The sequence below is a fragment of the Coregonus lavaretus genome, assembly GCF_964263955.1.
Source record: "Coregonus lavaretus genome assembly, chromosome: 1".
Taxonomy (NCBI): Eukaryota; Metazoa; Chordata; class Actinopteri; order Salmoniformes; family Salmonidae; genus Coregonus; species Coregonus lavaretus.
In genome coordinates, this window is record NC_139988.1 from 43230613 (window position 1) to 43245144 (window position 14532).

At 42.0% G+C, this 14532-nt stretch overlaps 1 protein-coding gene across 1 annotated transcript in view; it reads right to left on the reverse strand.

Annotated features, from left to right (window-relative positions):
• LOC311129322 (protocadherin-15-like) overlaps nt 1-14532 on the reverse strand; it is a gene marked incomplete at both ends in the record, with an annotated part of 432090 nt that overhangs the window by 41896 nt on the left and 375662 nt on the right. Inside the window, 4 exons of the mRNA XM_084161599.1 lie at nt 1585-1673; nt 2627-2842; nt 10482-10609; nt 12807-12947. Coding sequence (XP_084017725.1) covers nt 1585-1673; nt 2627-2842; nt 10482-10609; nt 12807-12947 — 574 coding nt within the window. The remainder of the gene's footprint in view (nt 1-1584; nt 1674-2626; nt 2843-10481; nt 10610-12806; nt 12948-14532) is intronic.

Sequence of the window (14532 nt, forward strand, 5' to 3'; positions counted from 1 at the left end):
GTGGTGTTGGGGATGGGTGAGTTTCATTTTGTTTGTGTCATGTGGTGATTGGTCGATGACTCCCAATCGGAGGTAACGAGTGTCAGCTGTCGGCTCGTTATCTCTGATTGGGAGCCATATATATTCTGTATGTTTTCTCCTTTGTGTTGTGGGTTATTGGTTCTTTGTTGCTGTTAGTCGTATTTCAGTTTAGAACTTCACGTATTCGTCATTTGTTGTTTTCTTCGTGGTTGCTTTAAGTTAATAAAGTCATCATGTTCACTCGCAACGCTGCGCATTGGTCTCCTCCTTCAGACGAACGTGACAGATTGCTTCTGTGGACAGGTGTCTTTTATACAGGTAACAAACTGAGATTAGGAGCACTCCCTTTAAGAGTGTGCTCCTAATCTCAGCTCGTTACCTGTATAAAAGACACCTGGGAGCCAGAAATCTTTCTGATTGAGAGGGGGTCAAATACTTATTTCCCTCATTAAAATGCAAATCAATTTATAACATTTTTGACATGCGTTTTTCTGGATTTTGTTGTTGTTATTCTGTCTCTCACTGTTCAAATAAAACTACCATTCAAATTATAGACTGATCATTTCTTTGTCAGTGGGCAAACATACAAAATCAGCAGGGGATCAAATACTTTTTTCCCTCACTGTATGTCTTTGCTCTTGGCAAAACAGGTCTCCCATAATCAATTTCAGGCTGAGCGAAATCGGCACTTTAAATTACAGCCACTAAATGGGTAGTTTCTCCAACCCGATTGCCGCGCCTGATGAACAGCGTAGCCAGGTAATAGTTCTGGGCCTCAAATAGGACCAAGGAAAATGGGAGGCCTTGCAGATGTTATCAGAATTACTAACTAAACACATTATTTAGTTGTCAAAGCATAGAGCAATCTTAGAGGGGTAGTGTCATTTAATGTGAGATTTTTAAATAATTAATGTATATGACCTTCTTATTTTATTATCTTATCTGTCTAAAAACACTGTGCTGTTTTAAAATAATTTACTGATTGAGAATGATAGATTTGACTGTCTATCTGGACAATCAGTGGTTTTAATTGCCTAATCATTTGTTAAGGGAGACAGAAAGTAAACATACAGTGAAGCCATTGAGGACCTACTGTAAGTTGTGCAACACAGGGATAATTAAAAAATGCCAGAACATCTGAAGTGCTATAACTTTTTTTTCTGTTCCATGAAGTCTCAAAACACAGTTGGAGACTACCCTCTCATCCAACACAAACAATTTCACTAGCAGAATTTGCAAGTTGCATCGTGCCACCTTGAACCAAGACCCCTTACTCAACAGGAAAACATGTTTTATGCAATCCCACTATGCTATTCCACTATAGGTGCTTCTCAGAAAATAAAAAAAGTGAAAACGTATGATGCCCCTGTAGAGGAAATGTTATTTAATGGAAATAAAAGACAAAATCACTGCTTATATTATATAGATGTAATACTTTTTACTCCACTCTCCTGTTTCTGTTGAGTGTTCAGGGGCCTTTAGGAACCTAATAGGTTTTCAATGTAACCAAGCATGTTCACTGTGACAATAACGCTGAAAGAAAGTGATTGAATGGTGCCTTACACAATAAGTTGCTCTTTATTCTCCTCCACGACGGTGGGCGGGACATTGGACACCACCACCTGCATATCCAGCTGGTTGACCACAGACACCTGAGAGAGAGAGAGCGAGAAGGAAAAAGAGAGAGAGAGAGAGCAGCAGTAAGAGGAAGAAAAAGTGTGTGTGTGAGAGAGAGAGAGAGAGAGAGAGAGAATATGTAAATGTTGTCCATTCATGCTTAACATGCTCCTTGTGGCCAAAACGAGAAACTGAATTGCCTGCTTGTATTGGTGCCATGTGGCAAATCTAATGGCACCTAATATTCGCCGGCGCAGTAAGCGCACTGGCTCTAAGGCCAAATCTCCCACACGGCCTCGATGAAATTACATTTTCTCTTGAAAATGAGCAACATCGTTGAGCACTCACTGCTGTCACCCGTCCCATACAATCATTCTGTGTCATTGCAGACTTGTTAGCCCTACACATTAGGAGCAACACTGGCTCCAATAACTGAAAACAAATTATAAATGTATTGTCTAAGTAAAAAGACACACACACGCACATGCACACACAAACACAGGGCGGCAAAAAAAAGACAAAATTAAAAAAAGACTAAATTAAAAAAGAGAGCAATTATAATGAGCGGAAAACACACTCCATGTATAGTTGAATTGCATCATCAGCTCGAAGCAGAGGGGTTCACTGGCATAAACATTATACATCTGGTGTGCTGTTACTGTTCTGAATAATGTAATATATTGATAGCTAGACAGAGTCTAGATAGGAAATAAATCATGCTTCATCATCATGTAGCTTCCTACTGAATACATCAGCTCAGAGGAATACTGTCTGACACTAATACACCCATCAGAGGTTGTTTGGCATCTGTTAAGATCACAGTTAGCGGAGGACAAACTACTAACTGCCAGACTTTGTAGTCTCATATCACTTGCCTAATGAGAAACACTTGAGGAAATAAAGGTTTACATTGTGTGTGTCTGTGTATGTGTGTGTGTGTTTCAAACCATGGAGGGATATGGGTTGTTTGAGGACCCTAGACACTCACCACCACATCGGCGCTGCTGCTCAGACCCTCTCCGTAGTCGTCGGTGGCGATGACCTCAAACTTGAAGTAGGATCTGCGCATGTTGTGGTACATGATGGCCGTCTTGATGATGCCTGTGTACTGCTCGATCACAAAGCTGTCCTGACCGTCTGCCGTGGGCGGGATGATCAGCCGGTACGCATTGGCACTGTAGTTCCCTGTATCTGCATCAGTGGCCTAGGGAAAAGAAAACGTACAACCACACACAACCACATACACACACACACACACACACACACACACACAAACACATCCACACGATAGACCGCTTACAGGGTAATGAAACAGATATGGGTAATTTGGGTGAACTATCGCTTTAACAATGGCAGTAATGATGAATGTGCTTCAGTTGTGGTGGCATATTTTGGAACAGAGCTGCTTTCCTTGTCGCCACATATAAAATGTACTATTGTCATTGTTCCATGAAGGATGAGAGTGATTTGGCCAGGAGAGGGGGAAATTGAGTCTTAAATGCCAGGCTCTCGCACTAATTCATCTAGTAGAATTCGCTGAACCCTTTTCAAGAAGAGAATTGTCTTTCGAGACCCACGTGTGTTTGACAACAGCTGACAATCAGAATAGGGTACATGCGCTACCAAAATGAACGAATGGCGGGGAACAAGAGCAATTGCTCGAGATGGTGCTTTCTCAGTGTGGATGAGCCTAGTATGTTCATATTTGTTGCTTACTGCACACGTTTTCATTAAACAGTACGTTCTAAATAGTTTGTAGTACGATTAGTACACAGTATGTCGTTTTACTAAGTAGTAGGCAAGACAGATTTCGGATACGACCATTGACTCTGTCCACCCTGCCACTGGCATCAATTCTCAGAGTGCCTGTCTGCAATGACATTGATTAATAGGTGCAATGCCTTTTTTTTCTCTCCAGGTATTGGCATGGGAGGATGGAGGGATTGAATGAGGGAGAAGGGAGGGAGGGATGATAAGAGAGTCAATGACAGGGTTGCCCAATCTTTGAGTATGGTTACATGCACACAATAAAGAGATTGTTGTAGATAGTCTAGTTTGATTAAAACATTTACATGCTTTGCAAGAATAATGATTTCCCTAATAATCCTGCTTACATGGACACATCTGAAATCAGCTTACCTGAAAATCGCCAATCAAAATAAACATTTTACCACATGTTATTTTTGGGAAGCATATTTGATTCTGAGTTCATACATTCAGTTGTTCCGAACTTACTTTACTCGCGCTAAAGAGGGAGGCTTGCTTGTCTGGTGCTAGCACATGTGCAGATCAAATACACCGCTGGAACACCGATTAAAGTGTTTACATGGCCTACTAATTTGAAAGATTGCTCAGAAAACCAGGTGTTTTAAAATATATTCTCAAATAAGACTGTATACCACTCGAAGGTACAGGTAATTTACAAAAGTTAACAGATTTTTCCTTAATTTGGGTAATTATCAGGAAATGTTTGCCAATCTATGGAAACTTTGATAATCTATACTTGAATAACTTCAAAAATATATATTAATATAAAATATTTTATATTTTGGTCAATTAGCAGAAGGTCTTATCCAGAGTGACATACAGTGGAAGTCAGAAGTTAACAGACACTTAGGTTGGAGTCATTAAAACTTGTTTTTCAACCACTCCACAAATTTCTTGTTAACAAACTATAGTTTTGGCAAGTCGATTAGGACATCTACTTTGTGCATGACACAAGTAATATTTCCAACAATTGTTTACAGACAGATTATTTCACTTATAATTCACTGTATCACAATTCCAGTGGGTCAGAAGTTTACATACACTAAGTTGACTGTGCCTTTAAAAACATTCCAGAAAATGATGTCATGGCTTTAGAAGCTTCTGATAGGCTAATTGACATAATTTGAGTCAATTGGAGGTGTACCTGTGGATGTATTTCAAGGCCTACCTTCAAACTCAGTGCCTCTTTGCTTGACATCATGGGAAAATCAAAAGAAATCAGCCAAGACATCAGAAAAAAATTGTAGACCTCCACAAGTCTGGTTCATCCTTGGGAGCAATTTCCAAACACCTGAACGTACCACGTTCATCTGTACAAACAATAGTATGCAAGTATAAACACTATGGGACCACGCAGCCGTCATACCGCTCAGGAAGGACATGCATTCTGTCTCCTAGAGATGAACGTACTTTGGTGCAAAAAGTGCAAATCTATCCCAGAACAACAGCAAAGGACCTTGTGAAGATGCTGGAGGAAACAGGTGCAAAAGTATCTATATCCACAGTTGAACAAGTCCTATATCGACATAACCTGAAAGGCCGCTCAGCAAGGAAGAAGCCACCGCTCCAAAACCGCCATAAAAAAGCCGGACTACAGTTTGCAACTGCACATGGGGACAAAGATCGTCCTTGTTGGAGAAATGTCCTCTGGCCTGATGATACAGAAATATAACTGTTTCGCCATAATGGCCATTGTTATGTTTGGAGGAAAAAGGGGGATGCTGGCCAGCCGAAGAACACCAGCCCAACCGTGAAGAACGGGGGTGGCAGCATCATGCTGTGGGGGTGCTTTGCTGCAGGAGGGACTGGTGCACTTCACAAAATAGATGGCATCATGAGGAAGGAAAATTATGTGGATATATTGAAGAAACATCTCAAGACATCAGTCAGGAAGTTAAAGCTTGGTCGCAAATGGGTCTTCCAAACGGACAATGACCACAAGCATACTTCCAAAGTTTTGGCAAAATGGCTTAAGGACAACTAAGTCAAGGTATTGGAGTGGCCATCACAAAGCCCTGACCTCAATCCTATAGAAAATCTGTGGGCAGAACTGAAAAAGCGTGTGCGAACAAGGAGGCCTACAAACCTGACTCAGGTACACCAGCTCTGTCAGGAGGAATGGGCCAAAATTCACCCAACTTATTGTGGGAAGCTTGTGGAAGGCTACCCGAAAGGTTTGACCCAAGTTATACAATTTAAAGGCAATGCCACCAAATACTAATTGGGTTTATGTAAACGTCTGACCCACTGGGAATGTGATGAAATAAATAAATACTGAAATAAATCATTCTCTCTACTATTATTCTGACATTTCACATTCTTAAAATAAAGTGGTGATCCTAACTGACCTAAAACAGGGCATTTTTACTAGGATTAAATGTCAGGAATTGTGAAAAACTGAGTTTAAATGTATTTGGCTAAGGTGTACAGTGGAGAAAAAAAGTATTTAGTCAGCCACCAATTGTGCAAGTTCTCCCACTTAAAAAGATGAGAGAGGCCTGTAATTTTCATCATAGATACACGTCAACTATGACAGACAAAATGAGGAAAAAAAATCCAGAAAATCACATTGTAGGATTTGTAATGAATTTATTAGCAAATTATGGTGGAAAATAAGTATTTGGTCACCTACAAACAAGCAAGATTTCTGGCTCTCACAGACCTGTAACTTCTTCTTTAAGAGGCTCCCCTGTCCTCCACTTGTTACCTGTATTAATGGCACATGTTTGAACTTGTTATCAGTATAAAAGACACCTGTACACAACCTCAAACAGTCACACTCCAAACTCCACTATGGCCAAGACCAAAGAGCTGTCAAAGGACACCAGAAACAAAATTGTAGACCTGCACCAGGCTGGGAAGACTGAATCTGCAATAGGTAAGCAGCTTGGTTTGAAGAAATCAACGGTGGGAGCAATTATTAGGAAATGGAAGACATACAAGACCACTGATAATCTCCCTCGATCTGGGGCTCCACGCAAGATCTCACCCCGTGGGGTCAAAATGATCACAAGAACGGTGAGCAAATATCCCAGAACCACACGGGGGGACCTAGTGAATGACCTGCAGAGAGCTGGGACCAAAGTAACAAAGCCTACCATCAGTAACACACTACGCCACCAGGGACTCAAATCCTGCAGTGCCAGACGTGTCCCCCTGCTTAAGCCAGTACATGTCCAGGCCCGTCTGAAGTTTGCTAGAGTGCATTTGGATGATCCAGAAGAGGATTGGGAGAATATCATATGGTCAGATGAAACCAAAATATAACTTTTTGGTAAAAATTCAACTCGTCGTGTTTGGAGGACAAAGAATGCTGAGTTGCATCCAAAGAACACCATACCTACTGTGAAGCATGGGGGTGGAAACATCATGCTTTGGGGCTGTTTTTCTGCAAAGGGAACAGGACGACTGATCCGTGTAAAGGAAAGAATGAATGGGGCCATGTATCATGAGATTTTGAGTGAAAACCTCCTACCATCAGCAAGGGCATTGAAGATGAAACGTGGCTGGGTCTTTCAGCATGACAATGATCCCAAACACACCGCCCGGGCAACGATGGAGTAGCTTCGTAAGAAGCATTTCAAGGTCCTGGAGTGGCCTAGCCAGTCTCCAGATCTCAACCCCATAGAAAATCTTTGGAGGGAGTTGAAAGTCCATGTTGCCCAGCGACAGCCCCAAAACATCACTAATCTAGAGGAGATCTGCATGGAGGAATGGGCCAAAATACCAGCAACAGTGTGTGAAAACCTTGTGAAGACTTACAGAAAACGTTTGACCTGTGTCATTGCCAACAAAGGGTATATAACAAAGTATTGAGAAACTTTTGTTATTGACCAAATACTTATTTTCCACCATAATTTGCAAATAAATTCATAAAAAATCCTACAATGTGATTTTCTGGATTTTTTTTCCTCATTTTGTCTGTCATATTTGACGTGTACCTATGATGAAAATTACAGGCCTCTCTCATCTTTTTAAGTGGGAGAACTTGCACAATTGGTGGCTGACTAAATACCTTTTTCCCCCACTGTATGTAAACTTCCGACTTCAACTGTACTTACAGTGAGGGAAAAAAGTATTTGATCCCCTGCTGATGTTGTATGTTTGCCCACTGACAAAGAAATGATCTGTCTATAATTTTTATGGTAGGTTTATTTGAAGAGTGAGAGACAAAATAACAACAAAAAAATCCGCATGGCAAAAATGTTATGAATTGATTTGCATTTTAATGAGGGAAATAAGTATTTGACCCCCCTCTCAATCAGAAAGATTTCTGGCTCCCAGGTGTATTTTATACAGGTAACGAGCTGAGATTAGGAGCACACTCTTAAAGGGAGTGCTCCTAATCTCAGCTTGTTACCTGTATGAAAGACACCTGTCCACAGAAGCATTCAATCAATCAGATTCCAAACTCTCCACCATGGCCAAAACCAAAGAGCTCTCCTAGGATGTCAGGGACAAGATTGTAGACCTACACAATGCTGGAATGGGCTACAAGACCATCGCCAATCAGCTTGGTGAGAAGGTTACAACAGTTGGTGCGATTATTCGCAAATGGAAGAAACACAAAATAACTGTCAATCTCCCTCGGCCTGGGGCTCCATGCAAGATCTCACCTCGTGGAGTTTGTGGAGTCACAATTGGTGACACACTACGCCGTCAAGGACTGAAATCCTGCAGCGCCCGCAAGGTCCCCCTGTTCAAGAAAGCACATATACAGGCCGTCTGAAGTTTGCCAATGAACATCTGAATGATTCAGAGGAGAACTGGGTGAAAGTGTTGTGGTAAGATGAGACCAAAATCGAGCTCTTTAGCATCAACTCAACTCGCCGTGTTTGTAGGAGGAGGAATGCTGCCTATGACCCCAAGAACACCATCCCCACCATCAAACATGGAGGTGGAAACATTATGCTTTGAGGGTGTTTTTCTGCAAAGGGGACAGGACAACTTTACTGCATCAAAGGGACGATGGACGGGGCCATGTACCGTCAAATCTTGGGTGAGAACCTCCTTCCCTCAGCCAGGGCATTGAAAATGGGTCGTGGATGGGTATTCCAGCATGACAATGACCCAAAAGTCACGGCCAAGGCAACAAAGGAGTGGCTCAAGAAGAAGCACATTAAGGTCCTGGAGTGGCCTAGCCAGTCTCCAGACCTTAATCCCATAGAAAATCTGTGGAGGGAGCTGAAGGTTATAGTTGCCAAAAGTCAGCCTCAAAACCTTAATGACTTGGAGAAGATCTGCAAAGAGGAGTGGGACAACATCCCTCCTGAGATGTCTGCAAACCTGGTGGCCAACTACAAGAAACGTCTGACCTCTGTGATTGCCAACAAGGGTTTTGACACCAAGTACTAAGTAATGTTTTTCAGAGGGGTCAAATACTTATTTCTCTCATTAAAATGCAAATCAATTTATAACATTTTTTACATGCGTTTTTCTGGATTTTTTTGTTGTTATTCTGTCTCTCACTGTTCAAATAAACCTACCATTAAAATTATAGACTGATCATGTCTTTGTCAGTGGGCAACCATCAAAAATCAGTAGGGGATCAAATACTTTTCCCCTCACTGTATATGTTAGTTTGATTTGTTAGTTGAAGTTGCCTCAATAGTCTATTCTATACCCTCCATTTGTGTGTATTCTATGTGCATATGTGCCAAGCAGCTCTGTCCCAAAATGTCATGCAATTCATTTTGCCATAGGGTGAAGAGAAGAAAGTGCACTTTTACAGATAATTTTACACATTTTGCAATTTTACTCATTTTGCCATAGGGTGGAGAGAAAGGTTTGCAGTTTTTAATATGATATCCGAGTGAAAGTGACTAACAAAATCAATGGGGACCCCCCAGTCAGTAATTTGACCATGATTACTACAAGTTTAGATATCTGGCTAGACTAATTTAGGAATCTACATTTTTTTTAGCTGACATGGACTAATTGAGTGACTGTAAGTGAATTACATTTTACATTTTAGTCATTTAGCAGACGTTCTTATCCAGAGCGACTTACAGTTAGTGAATACATATTTATTTTTTTATACTGGCCCCCCGTGGGAATCAAACCCACAACCCTGGCGTTGCAAACGCCATGCTCTATCAACTGAGCTACATCCCTGCCGGCCATTCCCTCCCCTACCCTGGACGACGCTGGGCCAATTGTGCGGCGCCCATGAGTCTCCCGGTCGCGGCCGGCTGCGACAGAGCCTGGATTCGAACCAGGATCTCTAGTGGCACAGTTAGCACTGCGATGCAGTGCCTTAGACCACTGATGCACAACCAAATTTCGAAATTGCACCTTGTGTATTCTATTATTCTAACTCTCAACAGTAAGTTCAGACCCCGACTGAGTTTTTGGAAATTGGTTCGCGGGCCTACAAAAGGGGGGCCGAGGGCTGCATGCGGTCCGCGGGCCGCCAGTTGCCCATCCCTGGTCTAGACCATATGGTTCAAGAGAAGATAGATTAATTAATTAAAAAAGCATCTAATCAACAATCCTTGAAAGTTTCAGAAATTACCGGTAACATGCCCTCCCTTTGCAACCCTAGCTTAATCTCAATATTGTTTGTAAAAGCACTTGAGAACAAAGGTTCAGATTTGTTTGTGTGCATAAAATGAACACTGGGCCACTAAGTGGCATTGAGAGCAAGAATGGGTTGGAAAATATACTTCTATTCAGCAATCACCCTTGAAATATGCAATCAAATTAAGTGACTCTGCTTCAACTCAATAGGCCTACCCTATTGAGTGACGAAGTCATTCTCTCCTCTACTTTGAGCCAGGAGAGATTGACATGCATATTATTAATGTTTGCTCTATGTGTACATCCAAGGGCCAGCCGTGCTGCCCTGTTCTGAGCCAATTGTAATTTTACTAAGTCCCTCTTTGTGGCACCTGACCACACGACTGAATAGTAGTCCAGGTGCGACAAAACTAGAGCCTGTAGGACCTGCCTTGTTGATAGTGCTGTTAAGAAGGTAGAGTGTGTATGTATGTGCGTGTGTGTGTTAGTGTGTGTGTGAGTGGGGGGGGGGGGGGGGGGTACTCATATAAGGATGAGTATCAGAAGGTCTTTCTCACTATTATCTTCAGCACAGAGGAGAAGGTGTTGGCATCTTCAGCCACACCACCGATGTAGAACTTTTTGGTGAAGACAGGCGGGTGGTCGTTCTCATCCTGCAACTCGATATACACCTTGGCTGTGTTGGCTGCAGAGTTAGAGGAGGGACACAGTCACATTTTTTGTCATGAAGCATATCGTTTTATCCAGACAAACAGGGCAGCAAGTGCACACAACTTTAATGTTCAATCCTTTACAGTACATACCATAGTTTAGAGGAGATAAGTGTTGGTTGGGAAGGGGAGTTTTATAGCAAAATAAAACTCCAACACACAGGTTCATAATAAAATAATAAAATATGTGCTCCTTTTGCTATTCCCATTCATATGCCATGTTGTCCTCAAGGAAAAGAGCTTGAAGTACAGGTAAACACACTCTATACCAGTGGCGGTCAGTGCCGTTTAAGATGAGGGAGGACCATTTATTTTTTCTCATGAGCATGGCCTTATTTCTATTACAGCATATTGGATGACTGTCATTCATGTTCCATTCACCCAGTGCAATGTAACATCGATTGGTTTAGGCTACTACATGATACTCATGAGGTTGCTACAACCTAGCCTATGAATGAAAGATTACAACGTAGGTGCACACAGGTTGAGAGAAAATGTTGAGATGACAGACAGTGACACATGGACAGACAATACCGCCTTGCACACTCTTGCCTGCATTTAGCTGATCTAGGGTATAATCATTAGTCCAACAGTTGCAAACGAGAGTTTCTATTGGTCAAATTCAGTTATGTTTATCCCCCTTTCGTTCCGTTTGCTTCCTTTTAAGAAATGGTTTTCAACAGAATCGGCGGAATGAATACAGCCCATGTCAAGCGTCAACACAGTTCACTTTCATAGCAGCCACGTTGTATTCCTTCTCGCATCTATGAGCTCTCCTCCACTCACCTTTTCCCTTCATTTGTGGACTTCAATGCACAACACATCAGCTGTATGTGACCAAGCGAAGAAAAAAAAAAAAATCCAAGCCAACCCATATCATAACTGCTACACACAGCCTACATCGTTGTCACCATAATAGCTAAAGAAACGTCATAGTCAACATAGCTAATAGAACTAACACGTTAGTAAACCCGCTACAATCATGCAGTAAGTTTACAGTGTATAGTCAGTTAGCAGTTACACCGGCGGGCCCCGGTGGCAATAAATTAGTAAAACCAAAAGCTTACCTTGACTTTGAAGAGTTCCAGTGTTGTGTTGGATAGTCATAGCCAGCTAGCTAACATAGCATCCCTCTGTTTGAGCAGGGTGTTTGAGTAGGCTAAACTAGCTAGCTGCATTTGCTAGCTAAGTAAGTGAAACTGAAAGTGAAAAATAATCACAAAATCTCTTGTGTCTCCTTCATCTCCACATTTTATGCACTGCAGTGCTAGCTAGCTGTAGCTTATGCTTTCAGTACTAGATACATTCTCTGATCCTTTGCTTGGGTGGACAACATGTCAGTTCATGCTGCAAGAGCTCTGTTAGGTTGGAGGACGTCCTCCGGAAGTTGTTATAATTATTGTGTAAGTCTATGGAAGGGGGTGAGAATCATGAGCCTCCTAGGTTTTGTATTGAAGTCAATCTACCCAGAGGAGGACGGAAGCTAGCTGTCCTCCGGCTACACCATGGTGCTACCCTACAGAGTGCTGTTGAGGCTACTGTATACCTTCATTGCAAAACAGTGTATTTTAATAAATTATTTGGTGAAATGAATATCTTTAGTATAGTTTTATCTAAAAATGATAATATTTTTAATGTTTTACAATTTTTATTTTTATGAAACTCACTGAGGAGGATGATCCTCCCCTTCCTCCTCTGAGGAGCCTCCACTGCTCCATATCTATTTGTCACAGTTTTTCTTATACAGTACAAATACAGTATGTACAAAACTAGCACAACCCTACCCTGCCCCGCACTGCAGTTTAGGTAAAAAAGTATGAGCTGTCAAAGATCATTTGTCTTCCAGCAGTGCACAGAATTGTAAAGTCATGTGGCATAGGGCTAAGAATGAGCAGAGGGAGTAGGACGGTTGAAGAGGTGAAGATGGTTTCTCTGATGTGGGCCAAAAATGATTTCACCTCCACTATGTTGCTCAGTCTTTCGCCATTCCATTTTACATTTAACCTCTATCAACAGTGTGTGCAAGTGTTTGAGTGGGTGGGGGGCACATCTTATGTGTCAACTCCTCTTAGGACCACGATACCAATGTCAACCACAGTATCTAGCCAGAAAGGCGAATACTTGATGTAGCGTCCCAGCCCCCTTATGTGCAGTTAAATACCCCCGTCTTACTTTTGGAGGGAACCCGCAGTTGGGCCATGACCACGGCCATGGAGTCAGCCTGGACCCTGAGCACGTAGCTGGTAACAGTCTCATAATCCAGAGGCTTAGCCGTGGAGATCACACCTGTCCGGTTATTCACTTGGAACTCACCTGCAACCAACAAGAAAACAAACAGCACAACATGAGGAGGACATTGGAAGCACTCTCTGACAGGATCAAAATTGGATTACATTTAGATTTCCGCCTAAATAGATATAGCCAAACGTCATAATGTTTCATGAGATGGCCATAAACAATAACTGGTAATGTTGCATAGTTTTAGAAAGGTACGGAACTCACCTTTCTGGTTAAAATAGTTATAAATTGCTGAGGTGTACTCACTTTTGAGGACACAAGCTCAAGTGCAGTGGCTTCAGAAAGTATTCACACCCCTTGACTTTTTCCACATTTAGTTGTTTTACAGCATGAATTGAAAATGTATTAAATTAAGATGTTTTGTTACTGGCATACACAAAATATCACATAAAGTCAAAGTAGAATTATGTTTTTAAAAATGTTTTCAAATTAATTAAAAATGAAAAGCTGATATGTCTTGAGTCATTTAGTATTCAACACTTTTGTTATGGCAAGCCTACATATACTGAGCAAAAATATAAACGCAACAATTAAAGTGTTGGTCCCATGTTTCATGAGCTGAAATAAAATATCCCAGAAATGTTCCATAAGCACAAAAAGCTTATTTCGCTCAAATTTTGGGCACAAATTTGTTTACAGCCATGTTAGTGAGCATGTCTCCTTTGCCAAGATAATCCACCCACCTGACAGGTGTGGCATATCAAGAAGCTGATTGAACAGCATAATCATTAAACAGGTGCAACTTGTGCTGGGGACAATAAAAGGCCACTCTAAAATGTGTAGTTTTGCCACACAACACAATGCCACAGATGTCTCAAGTTTTGAGGGAGCATGCAATTGGCATGCTGACTGAAGGAATGTCCACCAGAGCTGTTGCCAGATAATTTAATGTTCCTTTCTCTACCATAGGCCTCCAACGTTGTTTTAGAGAATTTGGCAGTATGTCCAACCGGCCTCACAACCGCAGACCACGTGTAACCACGCCAGCCCAGGACCTCCACATCTGGCTTCTTAAGCTGCGGGATCGTCTGAGACAAGCCTCCCGGACAGCTGTTGAAACTGTCGGTTTGCACAACTGAAGATGGAGGTAGGGTTATGGTATGGGCAGGCATAAGCTACAGAAAATGAACACTTTTGTATTTTATCGATGGCAATTTCAATGCACAGAGATACCGTGATAAGATTCTGAGGCCCACTGTGGCACCATTCATCTGCCGCCATCACCTCATGTTTCAGCATGATAATGCATGGCCCCATGTCGCACGGATCTGTGCACATTTCCTGGAAGCAGAAAATGGCCTGCATACTCACCAGACATGGCACCCATTGAGCATGTTTGGGATGCTCTGGATCGACATTTGCCACATCGTGATCCAGTTCCCGCCAATATCCAGCAACTTGACACAGCCATTGGAAGAGGAGTGGAAAAACAATGCACAGGCCACAATCAAAAGCCTGATCTATGCGAAGGAGTTGTGTCGCGCTGCATGAGGCAAATGATGGTCACACCAGATACTGAATGGTTTTCTGAACCACGACCCTACCTTTTTTTAAAGGTACAGTAGGGAGAACAAGTATTTGATACACTGCCGATTTTGCA